This window comes from Cervus canadensis, chromosome 17 (genome assembly GCF_019320065.1).
Source record: "Cervus canadensis isolate Bull #8, Minnesota chromosome 17, ASM1932006v1, whole genome shotgun sequence".
Classification (NCBI taxonomy): Eukaryota; Metazoa; Chordata; class Mammalia; order Artiodactyla; family Cervidae; genus Cervus; species Cervus canadensis.
In genome coordinates this window covers 12910618-12927448 of record NC_057402.1, presented here as the reverse complement: position 1 = coordinate 12927448, position 16831 = coordinate 12910618, and the positions used below count along the sequence as shown (strand labels likewise).

The 16831-nt window shown below is 37.8% G+C and overlaps 1 protein-coding gene across 2 annotated transcripts in view; it reads right to left on the bottom strand.

Moving 5' to 3' along the window:
• The window catches only part of TRIP11 (thyroid hormone receptor interactor 11), a 69298-nt gene that overhangs the window by 34760 nt on the left and 17707 nt on the right, over nucleotides 1–16831 (bottom strand). For both annotated transcript variants that reach the window (XM_043434348.1, XM_043434349.1), the window contains exons 6-11: nucleotides 15387–15552; nucleotides 13230–13589; nucleotides 9761–9801; nucleotides 9130–9216; nucleotides 4975–5187; nucleotides 1365–4385 (exon numbers count right to left, since the gene is read on the bottom strand). In XM_043434348.1, the coding sequence (XP_043290283.1) occupies nucleotides 1365–4385; nucleotides 4975–5187; nucleotides 9130–9216; nucleotides 9761–9801; nucleotides 13230–13589; nucleotides 15387–15552 (3888 nt within the window). The remainder of the gene's footprint in view (nucleotides 1–1364; nucleotides 4386–4974; nucleotides 5188–9129; nucleotides 9217–9760; nucleotides 9802–13229; nucleotides 13590–15386; nucleotides 15553–16831) is intronic.

Below are 16831 nucleotides of genomic sequence, written 5' to 3'. Positions count from 1 at the left end.
ATGAAATAAATTGTATGAGATGCTAAAACTATCATACAATAGGAAAAACACATGAAAAATTAATACCTACTGTCCTCCATTCCTCTATTATACTCTTACACGCTCTTAATCGTTACACACAAATTTGGCTCATAAGCAATAGAAAGCTTCTACCCTGACAGTCTTTTTAATATGGATTACAGACCAGTACCATAAAAGCTAACAAGCTACTCCTGAAAGGAGGAACACACCTCAACACATCAGTGTACTTACTTAATTAGATGACAAAGAAGGAGAAGATGACATTTAGACTTTTCTTATTAAGTGAAAACTACATCAAGCATTCCCAAGCTTTAATCTGAGATTCTTAAAAGAGAATTTAATTGGCAAAAGAAGTTAAATTATTTTGTTGCGCCTGGTAGCATGTAAACACTCAAGAAGCACGTTTTGAATATTCCATTGTTCTGCCTCATTTCTTTTCCAAATTTCCACTACTAAGTATAGAAATCAAGAGTAAAAAGGCCTTACACCAAAAGAGCTGATAGCTTTGATCATAGTAAGATGTACTAGGTCTTCAACATTCTTATCAAAATCTAACATCAACTGCATGTAAAAATTTAAATGTATCAAAAACTGCTGACACCTTAACCGATATACAACCTTTCATTTTATGGTTGAATAAACAAACCAATAAAGACAAAATATACCCAAAGTCACATCAGTGACACAGCTAGGATTAGAATAATTACTGAGTTCACTATGTGAAAAGTACTATTCATGGCTAATGCTTTTCAAATACCAGGCTGTGAATAATTCATAAAAGTCAATGTAATGGGTCATACAGAACTTGTTTTTAACAGAGCATCACATGTAATGAGGGTAATTCCTGAAGCTTTTGCTTCAGTGTTCCACACACACACACGCTTACTGTGTCACAATGTAAAATGTATTTCTTACTGCAAATCATTGTCAAAGATGTAGCATGTATTCCACAGAACTTCCTTTAATATGCAAGAAGCTCTAAAGCCAGTAGTTACTGAAATATGCCTAAAATGTGATTAAACTGCAGTAACATCCAAGTTCTCTCGTAACATATTTCCATTTTCTAATGAAAAACAGTTTCTAAACTCTTCTTTTCTACTTAGACCATAAAAAAATTAATCTAGCACTACAAATCATTGGAACTAACTAGTAATCTGGGGAAAAACTTTTCCTCAGATGCCTCTGAGGAAAATTTATTTAGAATGAAGCACAATGCTTTGAAGTACATATTTCTAAATGAACAAATTCACCTTCCCCTTTAAAGATAACATCAATAAAGTAGCACACTAAAATCTCTCCTCCACCCCCAAACTTCCTTCCACAACACACCATCCAGAACATACCTGCTCTTTTTCTTTCAGTAGCTGCTCAAAAGCTAGAGCCTTCTCCTTCAATGAATGGCACTCAAATTCTTTTTCTCTCAGCATCATAGAAAACTTCATATTAGTCTCCTGTAATGCTTGATACTCTGTTTCCTTTCCCCTGGATGTTTCTATTATTTTTTCATTTTCCCCCTTTAGTTTACAAATGTCCATTTCTAAAATTAAGGTTCTCTCCTTCAGGTTCGTTACTGCTTGCCTCAAAAGTTCATTTTCATTCACTTTGTTGGTGAAATTTTCATTCAAAGAAAGTAACTGATCACTTTTGGCTTTGATCAAGAGGTCTTTTTCCTTCAGTGACTTTTGTAAGCTCTCTTGTTTCTCCTTCAGCAGCTTAATTTCTGAATCAGTCTGTTCATGCTCTTTTCTTTCTAGCTCTGAGGAAGCAGCAATCGAATCAGACAATCTGTGATTATTTTCCTGGAGAGTTCTAATTGTCACATCTTTTTCCTGCAGGGATCTTCTCAGCTCTTCTATTTCTTGTTTAGAAGACTCACTCGACACATCAGAGTTAATTATTCTAAGAGATTCTGCTGTCTGAGAAGCAGTCGATGATTCAGAGGAGAGCGGTGGTGAAATAATATCAAGTTTTCCTAAAAGAAGATCTTTGGTATTGCAAAGCTGCCCTATGCTGTGCTGAACTTGTGCTAATTCCTGACCAAAATTTTTGAGCTTGGTTTCATTCTGCTCATAGCTTTGGATCAGGCCAGTGTAGTCCACTTGTAACTTAGAGCTGTTATTGCTGTCCACCAAAACTTGTGCCTGAAGCTGATGAAGCTCCTCCTGGAGCTGGGCAGACTCGTGCTGCATATTCTGTACTGTGGTCATTACCTGCTGTTTCCACTCTTCCATTTTCTTGACCTGTTGTTTTAGCTTATCTCGTTCCTGTAGGAGCTCCTCAAACTGATTACTATTAACACCTCCAACCTCATTTCCACTGTTGGATGCTTGTAAAACTGTCAATAAGGTCTGACATTTTTGACTTAATGCATCGATTTCAATGTCTTTTTCTCGAATGATACGGGATAAATTCTGAATGGTTTCTCTAAACATATCTTGGCCACTACTTTCAAATCTTGTAAACAGTTTTTTATTTTCATCTTGCAGCTTATTAAGGGCTGCTTCCTTGGCCGCCACTATATCCATCATCTTGTGGTATTCTGTTTTGAGATGGCTATTCTCCCTTGTCTTCTCACTCAAAACAGCCAGCACCTGCTCTCGCTCCATAGCATAGGCCTGCAGCTGCTGTTGAAGGTAAACGACATCCTGGGGGTAGGAAGTGGAAGAAATCCGAGCATGAAGAGCTTGTATCTCCAAATCTTTCTGCTGGATAATCTGAGTTAGTTTACCAACCTCATCTTTGGACAGCTGATCAATCTGTTTAGTTAGAGATATATTCTTTTCATTTAGAAGTTTAATCTCCAACTCTCGTTCTTTTATTCCTTTCACTAATCTTTCAGTTTCAGCTTTAGATAAATCGTGCTTCTCACTTCCATTTTCTATACTAAGGCCTCGAACTTTTGTTTCTTGAAAAATATCAGAATTCTCTGTTTGAATGTCCGATCTTTCTTCGTGCAACTGGGTTTTGATTTGTTCAATTGTCTTTTGCAAATTCTTAATTTGCTCATCCTTCTCTAAAAAGAGCTGGGTGTGTGTGGTGTTCATTTGCTCATGCTGGTATCTAAACTCATCCATTTCTTTCTTCTGCTCCTGTAAAGACTGAAGCAGTTGTATTTTACTCTGGTTTTGATCTTCAATTATCTTTTGATGATGCTTTATTTCCTCTTCAAGATTATCCTTTATTATATTCAGCTGATTTACCTCGGATTCTAGCTCTGTAATACTATCAAGGGTTTTAGGTTCAGCCACAGGTGCAGCTCGGCTCTGCTGTTCCCTCAGTCGTTCCAGCTCTTCTTTGAGATGACTGTTTTCTTCTTTCATGGAGCCAAGACTTCTGTCTTTTTCCTCTATGGTTTGCCTTAAAATTTCATTTTTTCTTAGGGCCTGAGTATATTTATTTAATTCCTCCTGAAGCTCTGAACTTCTTTCTTTAAGCTTTTCAATAAAACTTTCTTTCTCATTTACAAGTTGGGTCAATTGCTTCTGCTCTTCTAAACTAGATGACAAAATTTTCTTAGTTTCCTTATGATCAGTTGCCATCTGCTCAATATTCTTTTTGAGTTCTGTTATTTCAAAGTCCTTCTCTTGATTGAGTTTAATTAAACGTTCATGGTCTAACTGTAACGCAGAGGTGCTCGAATGGCGTGCATGGGACAGTTCTTCAATGGTTTGCTCATACTTGCTTGCTTCTTCCAACAACCTCTTTTCAGCCTGACGCAATTCTGCTTCTAACTGTTCTTTCTCCAGTTTTAGAGCCTCCACAATGGCATTTTTTTCCACAGCAATCAGACTGTTACCTGCAAGAGACTCTTCCAACTGATGTCTAACATCTTCACATGCTAAATTCAACTTTTCATTTTCCACTTTGAGATCAAAAGCAACTTTCTTTAAATTTTCATTGAGGCGTTCTATTTCTGAAAGATTTTGCTTTAAGTTTCTGACTTCAGCTTCCCTTTCTTTAAGTAAGTTATCCTTAAAATTACTGTCAGAGTCTTGATTAAGAGACTGCATTAACTCATCCCTGACTCTAGAAAGCTCCTCCTCCTTTTGTTTAATATGTTCCTGAAGTTCAAAGTTCTCCTTCTGGATACTTAAATTTTGTGTGTGTGATTTATTTAGCTGGTCTACTAAATCATCTACTTTATCCTCAAGCTTCTGCTTGCTTAAATGTAAATCATTTAGTACCAGTTCACTTTGAATTAACTTTTCTTTTTGCACATCTAATTCTCTAGTAATGTTCATTTTATCATTTTCAAGCTGATGAACTCTTGTTTTTTCATCACTTAGATCTTTTTTCAGTTTACTGATGATATTATCTCCCTCGTTTTGTTGTTTTGATAGCTGATCTTTGATCAAAATCATGTGCTGAAAGAAAAAGTAATTTGGAGAGTAACTTTAAATATTCTCTCATTTTAATACCTAAAGAAAACTTTAAAAAATGTCATACATAATAGGAAAATAATCCTTAAACATTTCTAATCCTTCTTAAAGCAACTTTTAAAAAATTCCTAACAAAGTTATTTACTAATTATAGCAAATCTATTTTTGCAGAGGTTAGAACTTGAAAGCAAAGAAGATAGATGATATACGTTGGTGATTTTCAACTCAAACAGGGAAGCAGGGAGACAACAAACTATAGCCCACAGGCCAAATCAACACCTGCATGTTTTTGTAAACAAGGCTTTAATGGAACAAAGCCAGGCTCATTCATTACATATGACAACAGCAGAGGTGAGTAGCTGCAGGTGAGACTACATGGCATACAGAGTCAGATACTTACTACCTAAAGCTTACAGGAAGTTTGACAACCTCTGTAACTAGAGCATCACTAAAATACTGATTAAATAACAGAAATTAAATCACATCAGTATTGCTTATTAACCCAGTGTTCAGTCTACTGAGTAGAATTTACTCCTTCACTGTCTTTAAGATAAAACATATTTAATATAGTTACCTTTGTAGCCTCTTGGTTCTGTTTATCCAATTCTTCTAACTCAGCTATTAGTATTTCCTTTTCAGTAATGCTCTGATTGAGTTCTTGTTCCTTTGCCTCCAAATTTCGTCTTAAATCACATAATTCTGAATCCAAATCCACATCCCTTGCAGCTGTACTTTTAACTACTTCATACTCATTATTCAGTTTTGAAAGTGACATGTGAAGTTCTTCCTTCAATGATAAAAGAAAAAAAAAAATACCACATACTGTCAATTGGAAGAAGAGACACCAAAAGATTAAAAATATACATATATAAGCAAAGCTTGGGAATCTATTTTTAGATGTTCTCTGTTAGAAACATTACTGAATAGTATCTCAGTAGTAATACATGAAATTCAACAAGCCACAGCCTTCATTCATTTACTATTTTCAGCTCAACCAAACCATTTCTATAATCCCAGACAAGATACAATAACTGTAAGTTTGTACTCTAGCTCCAACTTCTTTACACAAAAATCTTCCTTTTTGAGAGGATTCCCAATCCCACTCTACGGCCACTTCCCTTCTGTCTCCTCCTTTCCTCCCACAACACACATACTTTCCAAAATGTCCCAAGCCTTCTAGCTCTCCTCACTTTCATTCCCTAACATCGCCACCAACAGCCACAGACAAAAACAGGAAATATCAAAACTCAATCACTAAAGTTTGTCCTCTCTAATTAGAAAATAAAAGGCTTCTTTTCCCTCATAAAAGTAGTTTCCCTTATTCTTGGCTTCTGTCAGAACATAAAATCTTCTCTTGACCCAAGAAAGAACCCTCTTCTCCTTCCTCTACCATCTCACCTAAGCACAGACTAGGTTCCCCACTCTCAAACCTAACACTCCTAAAGATAAACCCGTGTATGATCTTTTAAAGTATATTTTATGTTCTGTCCTATTTGTATTTAATGCTTCTCCTCAAAAATCCCCGACATGGGACAGTTCCCTGTGCTTCAACATTATTTCAATCACTGAATATGATGTTGTCACAAACTATCACTGTAAAGATGTCTTTCATTGACAGAAATTGTTTTTGTTCACAATTTTGTTTATTTTTGGCTGTAGTGGGCATTCACTGCTGCACGGGCTCTTCTTTAGTTACGCCACGTGGGGGCAGCTCTCCACTGCCAGGTGCAGGATTCTCATCGTGGTGGCTCTCTTGTTGGGCAGGAAGGGTTCTGGGGCGCTGGGCCTTCAGCAGTTGCAGTGTGTAGACTCGTAGCTGCAGCTCCCAGGCTCTAGATCACAAGCTGCTCTGAGGCACATGGGATAGTCCTTTATCAGGGATCGAACCCATGTCTCTTGCATTGGCAGGTGATTCTTTACCACTAAGCCACCAGGGAAACCCTGACAGAGATTTCTGAAAGCAAACTTCTATGGAATCCTTTTTAAAGTAAATAAGAATCTCAAATTCCTATAGTCTAATATATATCTTACAAAAGAGACCAATGAAAACTATATTAGAACATTTGCCTTACATTCTCCTCCAATTCAAAGTTTCTCCTGAACTACAACTGAAAGATGGAAACAGCATTCTTATGCCTTTCTAAAGTTATCTGTTCAATTAGAAGAACCACAAGAAGAACGTCCCTGGCAGTCCAGTGGTTAAGACTCAGCACACCCATTGAAGAGGGCATGGGTTCAATCCCTGGTTGGGGAACTAAGATCACATAGGCCATGCGGTGTGGCCAAGAAAAAAAAAATTCTAAGATGAGAACCGTAAAATGTTTTGTCATGTGCATCTTAAAAATGTAATGACTTTGCAGGTATTCTTGGCATTCTTAACCAGCGAGCAGACCCGCTGTTGTTGTTCAGTCGCTCAGACGTCTCTCTTTGCCACCCCATGGACTGCAGCACTCCAGGCTTCTCTGTCTTTCATCATCTTCCAGAGCCTGCTCCAACTCATGTCCATTGAGTCGGTGATGCCATCCATCTTGTCATGTCATCCCCTTCTCCCGCCTTCAATCTTTCACAGCATGTGGGTCTTTTCCAATGAGTCAGCTCTTCATATCAGGTGGCCAAAGTACTGGAGCTGGAGCTTCAGTCCTTCCAGTGAACATTCAGGGTTGATTTCCTTTAGGATGGACTGGTTTGATCTCCTTGTAGTCCAAGGAACTCTCAAGAGCCTTCTCCAACACCACAGTTCAAAAACAGCAATTCAAAAATAGCTCAGCCTTCTTCATGGTCCAACTCTCACATCCATACATGACTAAAGGAAAACCCATAGCTTTGATTAGATGGACTTTTGTTGGCAAAGTAATAATCTCTGCTTTTTAATATGCTGTCTAGGTTTGTCACAGCTTTTCTTCAAAGGAGCAAGCGTCTTTTCATTTCATGACTGCAGTCACCATCTGCATTGATTCCGGAGTCCAAGAAAAGAAAGTCTGTTATTGTTTCCATTGTTTCCCCATCTATTTGCCATGAAGTGACCAGATGCCATGATCTTAGTTTTTGAATGTTGAATTTTAAGGCAACTTTTTCACTCTTCTCTTTCACCTGCATGAAGAGGCTCTTTAGTTCCTCTTTGCTTTCTGTCCTAAGTGTGGTATCATCTGCATATCTGAGGTTATTGATATTTCTCCCTGCAATCTTGATTCCAGTTTGTGCTTCATCCAGCCTGGCATTTGGCATGATGTACTCTGCATATAGGTTAAATAAGCAGGGTGACAATATACAGCCTTGACCCATAGCAGACACAATTCAATCAAAACTGGCAATGGATCATGTAACATTAAAAGAAAGGAGAAACAGCTATCAGGAATAGTTATTTATAGAATCCAAAATTATCACAAGAAGGTTACAGGCCCTATCAAATGCATGTAAGACATATGAAAACTACAAAAAACACCTGGGCCACCAGTTACAGAAAAGAATAATTGAATGAGTAGAATGAATGGAAGACACTGCTGGCATTTAGTGGGTAGAAAAGTGGGTGCAAGGAGCCTACATGTCAGAGGACAGTGCCCACAACTAACGCTCCCACCTGAGTGGCAACAGCGCCCCTTTGAGAAACACTGTCTATATGTTACACTAGGTGTGCAAGGACAGTGAAAATACAACATGAAGGTATGCATGCACAGTATATAATATGCTAATCTCTGGGCTTTAAAAAACGATGTGTGTATTTAGCTGCGTTTGACTGTTTGCAACCACATGGACTGTAGTTCACCAAGCTCCTCTGTCCATGGAATTTTCCAAGCAAGAATACTAGAGTATGATGCCATTTCTCCAGGGGATCTTCCTGATTCAGGGATCAAATTCACATCTCTTGAATCTCCTGCACTGGCAGGTGGATTCTTTACCACCAGCGCCAGCTGGAAGGCCCATCCATATTTATATATAAAAACCATATATGCAAAGACACAGTCTGGAGGGATATACAAGAAACTGACAGAAAAAGAACGGCTCGGATGAAGAGGCCAGTCAACAGAAGTGTGAAGGATACTCCTGTTTTACTGTCTGCAGTTTTTTAGGATGTATTATGCTGAATACATATATCAGAAAATAAGTGTTACTATTTTAAAATTAACATTTTAAATTGAGTTGAGACACTGACCTAAAAGAATAATAAATAACACCAGACTACAACTGTTCTATATTTAAGAAGCTACCTTAACCAAAGACTTACCATGTGGTATAAGCATTAAAATGTTACCTTTCCCCATTCCCAACATTGCATTACAGAATCTTATTCCATCCTTGCCACCAGTATACTTATTTCTACCAGTGAGAATGTCTCCCTTTGCCCCTCACCACGAAGAAACTTCTGTCAACCACACCAGACACATTCTGGACATACAAGTAGTATACAGACAATATAGTATGCCACTCTAGACTCTAAACCCACATGTGTATATTGCTGCAGTCAAGACTCATGTAAAACCAACACAGAGCCTTTACCTATCTTTTCTGCCTACTCTATCTGTGTGCCTACTGGCTTACCTCTAAACATAAACTCTGAAAAGCCTCTCATATTCTGAACCTTGCCCAAGTACTTCATCCTGGTTTGACAAGCATCAGTGAGATCAGCTTTAACCTCAGGACTCCTGAGAACTGAATATGCCATTCTGATTAAAAACTGGCCCTTGGTTATGATCTACAATTTTAATTCTGTCCCCATTTTTATTGTACCCACCTTTTCTTGATTTAATAATGAATTCTCTTTTTCTAAAACCTGGACATGCATTTTAAGTTTCAGATTGTCTTCAGCGAGATTATTATCCTAGAAGAACGTTAAAATGGTATGTTTTCAAATAAGAAATTTCAAGTTTACAAAAAAGCAGGCAAGTGATACAACTGTGCATTTCTACTCTCTGGCAATATATAAAAATTATAAGCATACAACATTGGTCCATCTAAATCCAATCATTTTATAGATATTCTTAAAGAGGATTTCTTTTATTACATTTGAAAAAATATGTCAATACATTTACAAAATAACTCGTAATCATTAAAAAAAAAAAAACTCCTTGAATTCTTTAGGGGAAATCAAAATCTACTACTACTGTCTATACATACATAACATCTGTCAAATTAATCTTCTAAGAGATATACTTGCATTTTTCAATTATGTAACTTTTAAAATTATGTCAATTTATGATGTAAAAAGTTTCTATTACTAATCAGCAAACATAAAATTATAAGATGAAAGTTCCAAGGATAAGTTCACATGAATTTGTAAAAAATACAAAATAAGTAATTATAATCAAAATACTTTCTCTTGGTAAACCAGAGACAAAAGCTTTCTCTCTTAAAAATGAGTTTACCTGGTTTAAATTACTCAGTCTCTTTATTTCATTTTCAGCATCTGTAAAAAACAATGAGTCTGACATTAAAATTCTTGGAAATAACTTACTAATTATATCCTATATTAAACTCAGAATGAATCCAATTAAAATGTTATTTATAAGCATAATGAGCAAGCCCAACAATGAAACATAGTTTTGTTATTTTGTATTTCTGACTGTACCAAAGAAGTCATAAAGTAAATGCCAGTCCAAAATTATGTTAAAAGACAATCCTACAGAATAGTATAAGAAAGAATTATAATTGTATTCTGAATAAGTCATAAGTTACTGCCTTGATTAAAATCATTAACTACATTTCACAATGAATTGATTAGCCTGTGCAGCAGGAATATAGTATAAGAACTAAGATTAGAATTTTCCTGGACTCCAAAATCACTGTGGACAGTAACTGCAGCCAGAATATTAAAAGACCCTTGCTTTTTGGAAGAGAAGTTGTGACAAAACTAGACAGCGTGTTAAAAAGCAGAGATATCACTTTGCCGACAAAGGCCTGTATAGTAAAAGCTATGGTTTTTCCAAGTCATGTATGGACATGAGAGTTGGACCATAAGGAAGGCTGAGCACTGAAAAATTGATGCTTTTGAAATGTTGTGCTGGAAAAGACTCTTGAAAGTTCCTTGGACAGCAAGGAGATCCAACCAGTCAGTCCTAAAGGAAATCAGTCCTGATTATTCACTGGAAGGACTGATGCTGAAACTGATGTGCCAATACTTTGGCCACTTGATGCGAAGAACTGACTCACTGGCTAAGACCCTGATGCTGGGAAAGACTGAAGGCAGGAGGAGAAGGGGGTGACAGAGGATGAGATGGCTGGATGGTATTACCGACTCAATGGACATGAGTTTTGCGCAAATGCTGGTAGATAGTGAAAGACAGGGAAGCCTGGCGTGCTTCAGTACCGGGTGTCATGAAGAGTTGGACATGACTGAGGGGCTGAACAACAACAACAAAGAGTTACTGAAAAGAAATGGAGACACTCCACGCAGAAAAAGCAACACAGGCAAAGGCAAGAGTTCAAACATAACATTGCTGGCTTATGGAGCAATATACAAAGTTCAACACGGCTAAAATTCAGAATGTTAGAATGGAAACAGTTGAAACTGCAGAGGCAGACAGAGACCAGATCATGAAAGACATCATATGTCCAACTAAGATGTTTAGACTGTACACTGAAGTTCACAGGGAGCCACAAAATACCGAAATCAGGGGAGTGACCTACTTTACATTTCTGAAAAATCATTCTGGGAGCAGAAAAATATATATTGAAGAAGGATCATGGAAACCACAGAATAACAGATAACACGTTTATAATGCTTATTATGGGCTACACACTGTTCTAGAGAGAACTTTACACCTAGTAACTCAAAATCCTACTACCACCACCATGAATGCAATAGGATTATCTCAACCATATAGATGAATAAAACAAAGTATAGGGATGCAAATTAACTTGCCCAAGGTCAGTCAGTTAGTGAAGGAGCTGGATTCCAACCCAGTCATGTTCTTAACCACTATGCTATTCTGCTCTACCGAGACTGCCTCCCAGGTGGTGCAGTCATAAAGAACCCACCTGCCAATGCAGGAGACACAGGAGATGCGGGTTCAATCCCTGGATGGGAAAGATCCTCTGGAGTAGGAAATGGCAACCTGCTCCATTATTCTTGCCTGAAAAACCCCATGGACAGAGGAGTCTGGCGGGCTACAGTCCCTGGGGTTGCAAAGAGTTGGACATGACTAAGCGACTGAGCACGAGAGACTGCTATGGTTAAAAAGGCAAAAAGAAAGTGTGATTGGCTGAAGTTATTCACTGGCAGTGGAAATGGAAAAAAGGGGAAAGACTAGATCAGTAAGTTTTTAAAGCAAAAAACCCATATACGTCACCCAATATATTAAAAAATAAATTTTGAGAACAGAGCTACTTTGAAGTCAAAGGCGAATGAAGTCCAGAACCCCACCACACAGCCTTCCCGCTGTCCCGAGACTGAGGCACCTACGAGAAACCCTAGAGCTCCTCTGGGACACAATCCTGAAAGAGCATTCAGCAGAGGGAAGTCAAAGAAAGAGAACCTTCAGGACTTGCATGGTGATGACTTCGAGTTTTCTCTTTTGGGAGAAACTGCTACCTATCGAAGTAGGGAAAGGAAGATGGGAGGAGGGTCACTCTACTTTAAGCGTAACCTTGAATTTACTCCAGGTCAGGAGCTCATGATAAACAACTAAATAAGGAATACAGAAGGGGCACAGCAGGTGGGGGGTGGGGGGAGAGGGTTGTAAGCAAACAAGGGCTAGAAACCACCAGAGCAGGAACGAATGAATTTATAAACTGACAGCTCATTTTGTGAGGAGAGTGAAAAACAAAATGCATCTTTTGAGTGGAAGACCTCCCATTATGTTTTCTGGCATAAACAAATACAGGTGTTTGGCCTATTTCATTCATATTTACTTTTTGTAACCTAGAACACTGGTGGCGGGGCTGGGGTGTGTGTGTGTTAGTCACTCAGTCATGTCCGACTCTTTGAAACCCCATGGACTGTAGCCTGATAGGCTCCTCTATCCATGGAGTTCTACAGGCAAGAATACCAGAGTGGGTAGCCATTCCTTTCTCCAGGCAGTTTTCCTGATCCAGGGATAGAACCTGAGTCTCTGGCATTCCAGGCATATTCTTTACCATCTGAGCACCAGGGAAACCCAGAACACTGGTATATAACTAAATATAATCATGAGCATGGTAAGTGGTGGAAGACCAACGGCTCTTATAAGTCTAAGGTCTGCTTAGACACAGATCATTTTGAAAGGTAACACAGACTTCTGAAGAAGGTAGACTGCATTCTCTAACTGGAGGGTCTGGACACTGATGAGTTATAGGAAGTGTTTAGTAACATCCTCCCAACAAGTATCTATATAAACATTTCTCAGAAATCTACATGGGCTCCAAAGTCAATGGTGTGTGCGCGCTCAGTCCTGTCCAACTCTTTGCCACTCCATGGACTGTAGCCCACCAGGCTCCTCTGCATGGAATTTTCCAGAAAAGAATACTAGAGTGGGTTGCCATTTACTACTTCAGGGGATCATCCCAACCCAGGGATCGAACTTGCATTTCTAGCGTCTCCTGCACTGGCAGGCAGATTCTTTATCACTACACCACCTAGGAAGCTCCCTAAGTCAACGAGTTCCATGTAAAAACTTAAAAGATGAGGAAGGCAAGAAACCTAGCCAATTCTTAACCCTTTTAAGTAGAAATATCCTATTTGTGATCTATTAATTACCCAGCACTGAATCCAACACAAACAACTCTATTTTAATTTCACAGTCATTTCCATTAATACTTAATTTCCATGAAGTGTTTGATCATTCAAATGTTTTGCCTCTAAAAACAACTAGTATGAAGTGAAACGCCAATCAGAAATAAGTTCCAAACATTTTATACCGGACAGTGCTTGTTGCAGTCTGAACACTTCTTCTACTGATAAACTCTGTGGAATTCTTTCCTTTTCTGTCATCGTGTCACTCTGCTCTGCAGAATAAGGCTGCAATTTACTACATTCCAGTTTCAAACTTTCACATTCTTCCAGTATTTGTCTGTTTTCCACATTTAGTCTTTCTTGTTCCCTCCTCAAAACATCTCTGTCATTTTCTGCAGAAGATAGTTTTTTACTTATGTCTTTTATTTTATTCTCAAGTTCTTCAATTTTTTTTGTAGACTCTACTTTTTCAGCCTGTAGAACTTGAACAGTTTTTTGCATCTCTTGGGTTTTAGAGTGATCAGTTACTGCAACTCCTGGGCCACCTAGGACATAAATATAAAATCAGGGACACATCAAATATCAAGTACCAAGAGACAAATAGCCTGCTATATACAACTGAAGATTCAATAGACTTCAGAACTTGAAGATCTTAAAATGAAAAGTTAAAATAACAGTGAGGTAATACTACTCCTATTAGAACGGCCAAAATTAGAAGAATAACACCAGCAAATGCTCTTAAGTATGCGGAGCCACAGGGACTCTCATTTACGGCTTGTGTGGGAATGCAAAATGGCATAGCCAGCCTGGAGGAGCTTAATGATTTCTTACAAAACTAAGAAATACAATATTCTTACCATCTGATCCAGCCATCATACTCCTTCATATTCACCCAAAGGGACTGAAAAATTTCCACACAAAAACCTGAACAGCAATGTCTACAGTAGCTTTACTCATAACTGCCAAAACTTGAAAACCACCAAGATACTGTTCATGCGTGCAAGCTAAGTCGACTCAGCTGTTCAGTAGGTGAACAATTAAAATCTGTGGCATATCCAACCAACAGAATATCATTCAGTGCTAAAGAGAAATGAACTATCAAGCCAGAAAAACATAAAGGAAACATACACATAAACATAAAGGAAAAACAAACACAAAAACATAAAGGAAACATATAAACCTGAAGTTTATAATACAATAGTACGTCAACTATACTTCAATAAAAAATTATTTTAAAAAACATGGAGGAAATTTAAATGTATATTACTAAGTGAATGAAGTCCATCTGAAAAGGCTACCTTTTATATGGTTCCAACTTTGTGATAATTCTGGAAAAGAGAAACAATGAAGAAAATGAAAAGAAGAATGGCTGTAAGGCTGGGAAAGGGGAATGAGCAGGCAGAGCAGAGGATTTTTGGAGCAGTGAAAATACTCTGTAAGATACAACGATATACATTTGTCCAAATCCATAGAATGTACACCACCAAATATAAATCCTAAGATAAATATGGACTGTGGGTGACTATGATGTGCCTTGGTAAAAAATGTACTATTCTGATGAGTAACGTAGATAGTGGGAGAGGCCGTGCATGTGGGGGGATGAGGTATAACCAAGGTCTCTGTACCTCCTCAGTTTTGTTATAAACTTAAAACTGCTCTAAAAAAATAGAGTCCTTAAAAAAAAAGTTAAGTTACTATAATAAATAAAGCATTTTTAAATAGAGGAAAGATATTGTGCTATGCTTAGTAGCTCAGTAGTATCAAACTCTTTGAAACCCCATGGACTGTAGCCCACCAGGCTCCTCTGTCCATGGGGATTCTCCAGTTAAGAATATTGGAGCAGGTTGCCATGACTTCCTCCAGGAGATCTTCCCAACCCAGGGATCAAACCCAGGTCTCTGGCATTGCAGGCAGATTCTTTACCAGCTGAGCCACCAGGGAAGCCCAAGAATACTGGAGTAGGTAGCCTATGCCTTCTCCAGGGGAACTTCCCAACCCAGGAATCAAACTGGGGTCTCCGATACTTCAGGCGGATTCTTTACCAGCTGAGCTACCAGGGAAGCCCCAGGAAAAATGTTATTTGAAATCAAATACTAAAAGCCTTTGTATCTGAGTCTGAAAAAAAGTGAAAACACACCAAACAATCCAAAGAAATCTCTGTTATAACTATTTACCACAAAGGTAAAAGGACTTTTTCATTTTTGCAGAATCTTAACAATAGTGGTACCACTGCAAATTTCCAGCAGATGAGAACTAGTCATTTATTCATTCTTTAGAATTTAGACCAAGTTTATATCAGCTAGGTTTGTCATATAATACATTAAAATAACAAAATTAATAACCTTGTTGTAATAGATTTTCCAGTTCTTCAATCCGATCTTCATAGTCACTTAATTCTTCTCGATGCCGACGAGTTATTTCTGCCAATTTCTGCTGATGTGCATTCTGCAATACTGACATTTCATGTTGATGGTTATCAATTTCCTGACTTCGATTCTGTTTAAGTTCCTTAAAAAAAATTGAACAAAGTTAACCACATTTATTTATAATAAATAAATTTAAGCTATTTCATTGCTGTGCAAAAATCCATATTATTAAAAATAATTCTCTAAACATGCTAAGGCTGAAAAAAGTTTAAACACAGGCTTCAAATCTGGATAATTCTAAAAGACTCCACCCTTCCCTTTCTTGGGCCTTAAGAAGTTGTTTTTCTACTTTTAATGAGGGAGCACCAGGAAGAAACAACTGAAACAAAAAGCAATCAGCATCTTTTTTTCATTAGTATCTGTGACCATGAATCTCTCCTGCTAATAACACAGTCCACCGACATCAGTGTCCACCTCTGGCCAATCTGTTCCTGTTGTTGCCCTAGTACAGCTGTTTTTTTGCTCAGCCTTTCCTTCTCTCAGTCTTGACGGGACCCCTAAACTGTCAACCAAGATGTCTCGCTACCCTAGTTGATACCATTCTCTCTCCCCTAGGAACCTGAATCTTGAGATGCATCTTTCAAAGGAGGAAACCAATTAGACCAGAAGCATTATAACAGCCGCACCCTGGAGAGCCTGTCCACTGTGTCCCACTACCTAGATTTCTCATGCTGGCCCTATTTCTATCCTTCCTGAGACTAACATGCTCCATTTTCCCTTCAATCCTGTGGAATGACTATTCCTGACTTCTTCCAATAAATTCTCTTATGCTTTACTTAGCTAGAGACAGGGGTTTTTTTGCTTATAGCCAAGAATCTTAATCTGTAAATTAACCTCAATTTCCTGAAAAGACAAGTGAAGCTATTCTTTAGTCTTTCACACTTACTTATGTCCCAGTACTTGACAAGGAACTTTACACTTAAACTTCAAAAACAATCCTTCAAGGGAGGTATTATGATAATATCTACTTTACTGATGATAAATCAGAAGCTTGTAAAGGTTAAGTAATTTGACCAAGGCAGGACAGCTGGAAATGACTGATACAAACTAGTAAAGTTCCACCATGAAGGGAAAATAACTATTTACAATAAATAACATTAACATTATATTCTGTCAGTGTTCTTTAATCCTAATCCTTGAAATTTCAGTAACCCTGGAACTGTTTCAATAAACAGTTTTACAAGATACACAGTAGAAAACAGACTTATGAAACATAAACTACCTAATAAATAAATGTCCAAAACCAAATGACTTTGGAAAGATATATTTTTATATTCTTAAAAGTGTCATTAAAAAAAAAGTGTCATAAAGAAGAGAAGATATAACAGCAAAAAAACCCAAAGAGAATATCATAATCTATA